General features: G+C 39.1%; 1 protein-coding gene across 3 annotated transcripts; it reads left to right on the top strand.

Annotated features, from left to right (window-relative positions):
• Nucleotides 1-3164: 3164 nt before the first annotated feature.
• Nucleotides 3165-8818, top strand: LOC132127161 (hydroxymethylglutaryl-CoA synthase, cytoplasmic-like). Of its 3 annotated transcripts, none has more exons than XM_059538833.1 (10): nucleotides 3165-3302; nucleotides 4837-5294; nucleotides 5866-5991; nucleotides 6144-6308; nucleotides 6864-7032; nucleotides 7206-7376; nucleotides 7451-7557; nucleotides 8255-8380; nucleotides 8469-8626; nucleotides 8700-8812. In XM_059538833.1, the coding sequence occupies exons 2-10, from the start codon at nucleotides 4847-4849 to the stop codon at nucleotides 8787-8789; spliced, it is 1560 nt and encodes a 519-aa protein (XP_059394816.1). In that variant the 5' UTR covers nucleotides 3165-3302; nucleotides 4837-4846; the 3' UTR covers nucleotides 8790-8812. The 3 variants fall into 3 exon arrangements, with proteins under 3 accessions (XP_059394816.1, XP_059394815.1, XP_059394817.1); XM_059538832.1 differs by lacking the exon at nucleotides 3165-3302 and adding an exon at nucleotides 3961-4086 and having other exon boundaries at nucleotides 8700-8818; XM_059538834.1 differs by lacking the exon at nucleotides 3165-3302 and adding an exon at nucleotides 4030-4118.
• The last annotated feature ends 244 nt before the right edge of the window (nucleotides 8819-9062 follow it).

Genomic DNA, 9062 nt, shown 5'->3' with positions numbered 1-9062 from the left:
TCGTCTTTAGTAACAGAGAGGCCGAGGTCAGTTCATCTGTTAAATCTCCTCACATTTTAACACTGTTTGTGTCAGGCCTCGTGATTTGTTTTCCACCACGAATGTGTTTTGGTGAAAGACAAATCTTTGCTAGTTGATCTAGCGCACCGCTGAATGTGAATGCTTATGATGCCGGTATGTATAGATGTCTGCTTTTACTTGTTTGGGTGTAATCGGGAACCTTTTCAAAGCTATCACCCAATTTTAGACTGTGATGTGTGTCTGTAACTTTGATTTTACTTGTTGGAAAGTCTCACTGGAACATAATTTCTGATCTCCAACTCCATTTCAGTTGTAATGTTGTGATTCGACTCATGATTCAGTTGTAATTTCAGCTGTTAATTGCTCAGCCATGTTTTTGGTGCTGTTCTGTTCACATTCACAAAAAATCCGACAGGCGTTCTGTAAGTGATTAAGCTTCCTAAAGGAGTATTCAGCTCCTTTTCCTGATTAATTCCTCATGTGTTATTTACTCAGTTTCATGCTGTTGAACATTTCGGTGGAGGGATCATATTTAGCTAATGATATTAGTGCTCGTAAACATTGTTTTCCCATTATGCATGTTCTACAGACGTGTCAGGTGTATGAACTGTAGCTCTTCAAGTGTTGTTGCTGCTGACAAATTTTAAAAGAATATTGATGACCTTATTTGGACTCAAATCTCAGTTTTAAACTTGACCGTTTCAAAACTATTTTTAAAAGTGAAGTTATTTAATGCTAAATTGTGGAATACAGGCCGATCAAGCTTGAAGAGTTCAGATGTAAATATGGATTTTGGTAGCTAAATGTATTTTACTCGACTCCTGCAATTTTTTATTTATTTTATTTTTTGGAAGCCACACTTCTCATCATTAATACTTATTTGTTCCTGCATTTGGGTGTTTTATTTTTATTTTTTTCTATGCCTTTATAAAAGCTTTAAAGTTATGCACTCTTGTCTTTTTATATACTGGAAAGATGTCAAGTTTCAGTCAGCTTCATAAAATCTAATCAGTATTACTTGAGTTTTTCACATCTTTTGTCATTTCAGTTCGATCATCTCAACCAGCTTGTTGCTCACTGTATGTTATTATTCTGTTATTTCACTGGCTTTTTTTTTTTTGATGGGGGCTGAACGGACCTGTATGAAAGGATGCCGTTTCTTGTCACTTGGTGGTACTTTTTATGTGAAGATGGTCTATTGCTGTTTTATTCCAGTCTTTTCTACCTCAGGTGTCCTCTAGAGTTTTCTTCTACCAAAGTTCACTTTCTCAATATATATAAATAATTATATATATATAAATATATATTCTTTTATTATAATTTTATATCTCTCTCTATTTTTTCCCCTTAAAGATCTCCAGGGCTCAAGGGCTAACTAACATTAGCTCCTTTTATTATTGTGCAAATACATCTCTGGGTTCAGCGAAAGAAACTTTAATTGGCTAAAGCTGTATCTTTTAATCTTGTGTAGCTTTTGTCAAAAATGTTTTAATTATTAGGTTTTTACCCCATTTGAAACATTTTATAATGAAATCTACCTATTTTGGTCTTTATAGCAAATAAAACGTATAGGAAAATCTTTCTCTCTGCCTCTTTTTCTTTCACATTTTGACAACACATAAAAAAATGTGCTGATTACATTTGTTCAGATCAATGTTATCATGCTGTTTACAGTATCAGGTGATCTGTATTGAGTAATGATGGCCGTAGCACGCTTAACTTCCATTGCTGTAACTTCACTCAGGTTTATTGTGTAGAAGAAGATGCCTTGATTGAGCTCAGATATCAGTTCAGTATCTGATGGAGAACATCACCTGCCCTTCAACTATAGTGATGAACATCAGTACAGTTCTCCCTGTTTTTGGTACAAACTGTATCTGACTGTGGAAAGCTCTGAATTCATTTTTAATGTCCTTCTTTTTTAGAAATTAAAGTAAATTAATAATTACTTCCTAGACTACAGGAGTTTAAAAAAATAATTCTTTAATTTGTATATAAGACTGCAGATGAGTTTTTATTGGTTTAGTTGTGCTTCTCAAATCTGTTTTGATTACGTCCAGATCGACTGAATGTTCAGAATGTAATCAGTCAGCAGACATCTAGACATCGAGCGAGTCTTCTTACCAGCTCAAGCTCTTTATAGATTTGTATTTATCTGAATGTAAAATATATTTTTTTTCATGCTCATGACCAATCAACATGAATCAGTAGGTTTTTTGTTGTTTTTGTTGATGGCCTTACAGCATTCACAAAGTTTATTAATTTGTAATAATTTTTTAGGTCCTTTTTTAATGCAAAAAAAAAAAAAACTATATATTTTTTTTTTCTGGTGGAGAGAATGAAGTGGAAAATGCTGCTGAGAAAGTGGGTGGTGTTCTGTAAAGGATGAGATGCACTTTATACTTCCAGCAGCTGTTCTCTGTTCAGGGAGTTATTAGCCCATTTCTGTTCTCTGTTTGTCTCAGACTTTTGAACTTATGTTTTATGTTACAGTTTGCAAGAAATAAAAGCAGTCACATTTCTTAAAAATGCACTTTCTGAAGCAAATCCCAAAAGTTGTTATGTTTGAGTTTCAAGAGAAAAATGTGGAAACTTGATTACAATACATCAGAAATATGGTAATAAACGCTATTAAAATATTTGCTCTTTTCACTTTCATTAACACTGCTATTTATTTGAAACGATAGATAGATAGATAGATAGATAGATAGATAGATAGATAGATCGATAGATCCATCTCTTTAGATAGAATATGAATTCTAAATGTGCTGTTGTTATAGTATTTAACACTAGTTTACACTAGTAACCTCATTCTCAAGCTGGACTGTTAAGATGAGGGAAACTAGGCTTTTTTTCTTCTCTTCTTTTCAAAAAACACTTTCGAATATCTTCACTCTGTGGGTCACACATGACGTCGTCATCCAGTGAGCAGTGAACAGAAGTGTGCTGATCCTCTGATGGGATGTGCTTCAGCGTTCAGTCTCTGGGAGTCATGGAAACAGTGTTATGGCCAGTAAATCAGCCGCGCGCTGTGATTGGCTGCCGCTCTCTCACCATACACCGTCACTCACTCACACCATTGAACCACTATGCGCACCTCGCTCGCGACCCTCCTTTCTCGACCGCTCATTGGCTGAGGACTTCAAGGGGCGGGAGAAGCAGGTCTTCGGAACAGCGTGTGTTTTGATTGACAGCTCAGGTATCGGGCTCTTAGCGTGTATAAATAGTGTCTTTAACCTCGCGCTCAACAAGCGACTGAAGAACTGAACTCTGCTGTACAGGTAAGATTCTAACACGGATTTATTTAATACGGAGTTAACCTTGATCTAATTTAAGTTACTGTTATTAGAAAAGTTTCCATGTAACTAAACTCACATTACATTTTTAAAGCTAGAATGACTGATCTCAACAGACTCCATCTCAACAACAGTCCAGTAATTCTGGAGGACTGAAGATAATGTAGGGAGCATGTATTTGAAACGCTCTTTTATTCATTATAATTAGTAGTAGGCCAGTTGTTTTAGTTAATTAAAATATCTGTGCAATAATAATAAAATCACCATCAATTTAATGTGAAAATTATACTCGGTCAGAAAAAAATATAATAAATAAAATAAAATAAAAATCACTGATTGTGCATCTAAAATCTGTCCCTGCAAAAAGCTGATACTCCAATCTCAGACTAGTGGATATTGTAAATACTAAGCGCTGATTTGAACACAAACATACATTTTTATTTTATTTTTTTCCAATAAAATTCGCGTTTAATAAAACGTTAAACTAAGACACTAAATACACATATTTTTTAATGAAAAACACTTTAGTCATACATTATTAATCCCGGATATTATGATTAGCAGTAGTGCTCTCTCCAGTGCATTAAAAGTTCGTGTCTACTACACACTTCGATGGACGCAGTTTTAAGTACGCAGTAGGCGTCTGTGAATTGAGTCGCGCGCCTGCGTGAGCGGAAGTGGGTCCGTCCTCATATCCTGCTCGACTGCATCAAACATCTGACCTTATGAGCTCTCCTGACAGCTACAGCAGCTGACACATGATTGTGAGGTAGGAGCAGATCTGTTTCTGAAGGGACTGCTGTAAGTGTGCTGTTAGCAACACGACAAACCAGCTGGGTTCATTTATAGCACGTTATATATTATGCTAATTATGATATGATGGGATGATAAGAGGCAAAGATTGGTACAGGAGAAAGATTAGTCAAACTGTTTCTATAGGGTTCCCCTAATTCATATCGACTAGAGTCAGCCAGTTGACAGAAACAGCTGTGACTGTAAGCCTCTTTACAGTCTGTCCCAAGATCCCATAGTGCGCTTGTTTGTGGTGATCTCTAGTGAACTCTGTTTTTTTCTGCATGCTCTGTGTGTAAATAAACGCATACCAGTGGTGTGTACTTGTTTTGCTCCCCATGGAGAGGTCAGGTGTGTTTCCTCGCCATATCTAAGTGGGTTAAAGGTGATGTTGTTCCGCAGATGAAGGGTTAATCTCATTAGAGGAGAGCAGAGCTGGCTTTGTGTGCCTCTGTCACTTCACAGTGGCTCTTCCTCTTATTTTGGGGTAAAAACATTTTTATTAAATTTGTGACCCTGAACCACAAAACTAGTCATAAGGGTCAATTTTTGTTTAAATTGAGATTAATACATCATCTGAAAGCTGAATGAATAAGCTCTCAACTGATGTATGGTTTATTAGGATCAGACAGTATTTGGAATGATGTAGGACTGAAAGTGTAATAATAAACCTGTGTGGGCGAAATCATCAGACATCGGTTTTAAAGTTTGCACGTTCTTGTCTCAGTCCGTTCAGGATGCCTGGATCACTTCCTGCTGTTTGTGAGGCCGTGTGGCCCAAGGATGTGGGCATCATCGCCCTGGAGGTGTACTTCCCCTCTCAGTACGTGGAGCAGGCGGAGCTGGAAGAGTTCGATGGGGTCTCAGCTGGTAAATACACGGTGGGGCTGGGCCAGGCGCGCATGGGCTTCTGCTCGGACCGCGAGGACATCAGCTCTCTGTGTCTGACCGTGGTGCAGCGGCTGATGGAGCGCAGCGGCCTGTCCTACGACAGCGTGGGCCGGCTGGAGGTGGGCACAGAGACCATCATCGACAAGTCCAAGTCCTCCAAGACTGTCCTGATGCAGCTGTTCGAGGAGTCGGGTAACACTGACGTGGAGGGAGTGGACACCACCAACGCCTGCTACGGAGGAACCGCTGCGCTCTTCAACGCCGTCAACTGGGTGGAGTCCAGCTCCTGGGACGGTGCGCTTCTCACACACACTCACTCATCTACACAAAACAACTCAGAAGAACAGTCGGATTTATAATAACATTTTGCTTAGAGATTGTGAAGTGTTTTGATTTTTAATTTATAATAAGTGTAATCCAAAAACAAACATTAACAGCTTATCAAATCAAGTTTTTTTGGGATTATAGTAATTAAGTTTTTTTTACAGCTAAACAATGTTTATATATAGATATAATATATTTAATATGAAGAGTTCAGATGCAAAACATTTTTTAATTTCAGCTGACACTAAGAGGCTTTTGCATATGAATTTATATACATAAATATATATATATATATAAATTTTTTTTTTTTTTTTTTTTTGAAAACTATCTCAGTAATGTTACAATGCAAAGAAGTCATGATGGTCCGGAAACATGCTTCATTATCTTCTATGCAGAATATTAATTGGCTTAGTTTTTATTATTTGGTGAATTGTGAACATGGGATTCATGCAGTATAACAGTCGATGTGTGCATCCTACTGCTTTGCCTGTTGAGTGTGGACTCTAATAAGTGTGGACCCGCTCTGAATCTGATGTGGCAGGCCGCTATGCTCTGGTGGTTGCGGGGGACATTGCTGTGTACGCCTCGGGCAGTGCCAGGCCGACGGGGGGAGCTGGAGCCGTGGCCATGCTGGTGGGACCCAACGCCCCTCTGGCCTTCGAGAGAGGTACGAGCCTCAGTGACCTCCAGCGTTCATGACCTTTGTCTCAGTAACATAGAGAGAAACCTGGTTATCACAAAGATAACACACTTTTATTTCCATAACTTTATCTACTGCATTTTATAATGTTTATTTCATGTAGTCCCTTATTTTAACAGGGCTTCGTGGGACACATATGCAGCATGCGTATGATTTCTATAAGCCAGATATGGTGTCTGAGTATCCGGTGGTGGACGGCAAGCTCTCCATCCAGTGTTACCTCAGCGCTTTAGACCGCTGCTACTCCGTCTACAGGAACAAGATCCACGCCCAGTGGCAGAGAGGTCATCTACAATAGAAACACCTCATTCAGTTTGTTTAGCCTTTATTTAGTTAATGAATTAATTGATTTATAATCTGAATCTAAAAATCACATCATTATTATTTAGCCATATTGTGAGAGTCAGTATTGACAAATATTTAGCCAAACAAAATGGGTCAAAAGGCATCATTAAAAATGTAAACCGAAAAATAATCTTGACAGAAATGGAGAATTCATATTCAGTGATTTTTCCAGACATTCATTGGGACAAAAATGAAAGCGATTCTGCCAGTGTTATATGTTTCTGTGATTACACTGTTTGGATAAATCATATTAGTTGGTATAAAGGAGTCCCAGTAGTTTCTCAGAAGTGATTTCTGCTTTAGTGCATTACTGTGTTATACCCAAATAAACCATGATCATTCATCATGCCTGTTACTAAATGTGAATGGTTTATGGTCACCGTATCAGTCAAAACCTTCAGTTGATTCAGTTTTCAGTGTCCAAACAATCGATGCATCTCCAATAGGTTGGCTCCAATAGTGTTGTTTAAGGTCTTCTCTTCCTGGTGTTTCAGAGGGTCTTGACAAGCGTTGCAGTCTTGAAGACTTCGGCTTCATGGTGTTTCACTCTCCTTACTGTAAACTGGTGCAGAAGTCTCTGGCTCGACTGATGCTCAATGATTTCCTGTGTCATCCCAGTCCAGACACCGAGAGCGGGCCCTTCAGCGGACTGGACGCTTTCAGGTTAATATCCTCCTCTTTAAGAAAGCTCCCACACAACATAGTGACACACTCATTGAATATTTCGTTAAATTAGTTGTTTTATTTTTTGAATGTTTTTAAAGATTCCTCTCACAGCTGGTTTCCGTGCAACAGTAGAATCCAAACATTCTACATTTCTTCCTCATGTCTTGCAGAGATGTGAAGATAGAGGACACTTATTTCGACAGAGATGTGGAGAAGGCCTTTATGAAGGCCAGCTCAGAAGCGTTTGAGAACATGACCAAGGCGTCTCTCCTGATCTCAAAGCAGAATGGTAACATGTACACCCCGTCAGTGTACGGCTGCTTGGCTTCGGTCCTCGCTCAGTAAGTGTCACGTGCGCTCCTCATGCCTCATCGGGCTCTTCAGAGCCGCTGTAAATGTGTGTTAATCTCTGCAGACACACACCGCAGCAGCTGGCAGGACAGAGAATCGGTGTGTTTTCATACGGCTCAGGCTTTGCTGCTACGCTCTACTCCATCAAAGTCACACAAGACGCTACACCCGGTACACACACACACACAAACACACACACACACACACACACACAGAAACTGTCTTCATTAGAGTGTCATTACTCTAGTGTGGGCAGTATGACCAATCACTTTTATAACAAGACAATAGTTTTATCTGGAAAGACAACCCAAAAATGTTTTAGATGTATTGTAACATTTACAAAATTTTGGTATCAGTAAGATTTTTTTTATGTTTTTCCTTTTGCTCATCAAGGCTGTATCTATTTGATCAAAAATATATTTTTTTTAATTTTATTTTGTCAAATATTATTGAAATTTTTAAATGACAGTTTTCTATTTTAATATCCTTTAAAGTATAAGTTATTTCTGTGATGCTCCGCTGTATTTTCAGCATCATTCCTCCAGTCTTCAGTGTCACATGATCTTCAGAAATCAGTCTAACATGATGATTTATTATCAGTGATGATATATTTTTTGAAACCTATAATACTTTTTTAGGATTCTTTGATAAATAAAAAGTTAGAAGGAAAAGTGTTTATATTTAAAATATATTCCTGATCCCAAACTTTTGTACAGCACTGTACATTTTGATGTATTTTGGTAAATGAAAGGTACTTCATCATCTTAATTTAGAATTAATCTCAACCAAAAAAATGGCATCTTGACAAAAACATGTACTGTACGAGTTGCAGTCAATAATAACTCCTCTCTGTTCTGATGATGGTCAGGATCTGCTCTGGATAAGCTGGTCTCCAGTCTGTGTGACTTACAGGCCAGACTGGACTCCAGGAAGAAGGTTTCACCCCATGTTTTTGCTCAGAACATGAAGCTCAGAGAAGAAACCCATCATTTAGGTAGTCAAGCATTTGTGTTCTGTCATTCTTTCAATGATTTTGTCTCCATTCAAATCTTGGATCTGTTTGACGTTGTGATGTTCCTCAGCAAACTACACCCCTCAAGGCTCTGTGGAGGATCTCTTCCCGGGAACATGGTACCTGACTCGTGTGGACGAGAAGCATCGCAGACAGTACTCCAGGCACTCGATGAGCGGTGAGCGACCGCTGGAGGCTGGACTCATCACTTCCTGCATCACAGCCGAGGTGTGTTTTGTGTCATAGGTTTTCAATCGAAATAGTTTCTGTGGGGCTGATGGTGTTTCTCTGTCCTTCTCAGCATATTCCCAGTCCACTGAAGAAGATGCCCCGCATCCCCGCCGCCACAGCTGGCCCTGAGGCGCTCGTCGTCAGTAATGGTGAACATTAAGTTTACCTCCGTGAGGTGCACACCATAGCAGATCACATCCAGAACGCTGGTCTGGAAAAACCACACGCTAGAAAGGGCCCTTAGGGCTTCTGCAGCCTGATCACTTCTCATTGAGTCTGTGAAACTCGAAGCTTTTTAATGTCCAGGACAGACTCCGCTCGACCGTCACTGTGCTGAAGATGGCAGAGGTCTCTCACAAACTGCTGCTCAGTCGTCTATGCAGAAATCCTGAATGGTTTCATTCGTTCAAGTCCAAATATCTACCTGTTGGCA

The sequence above is a fragment of the Carassius carassius genome, chromosome 45 (genome assembly GCF_963082965.1).
Source record: "Carassius carassius chromosome 45, fCarCar2.1, whole genome shotgun sequence".
NCBI classification, from domain to species: domain Eukaryota; kingdom Metazoa; phylum Chordata; class Actinopteri; order Cypriniformes; family Cyprinidae; genus Carassius; species Carassius carassius.
Note: the sequence above shows the minus strand (reverse complement) of the source record. Positions and strands in the feature narration are given on the sequence as shown.

Coding starts and splice junctions, on each gene's coding strand:
- LOC132127161 (XM_059538832.1), top strand. Junction 5,295..5,865: donor GGAGTCCAGCTCCTGGGACG/GTGCGCTTCTCA, acceptor CTGATGTGGCAG/GCCGCTATGCTCTGGTGGTT. Junction 7,377..7,450: donor TTGGCTTCGGTCCTCGCTCA/GTAAGTGTCACG, acceptor TAATCTCTGCAG/ACACACACCGCAGCAGCTGG.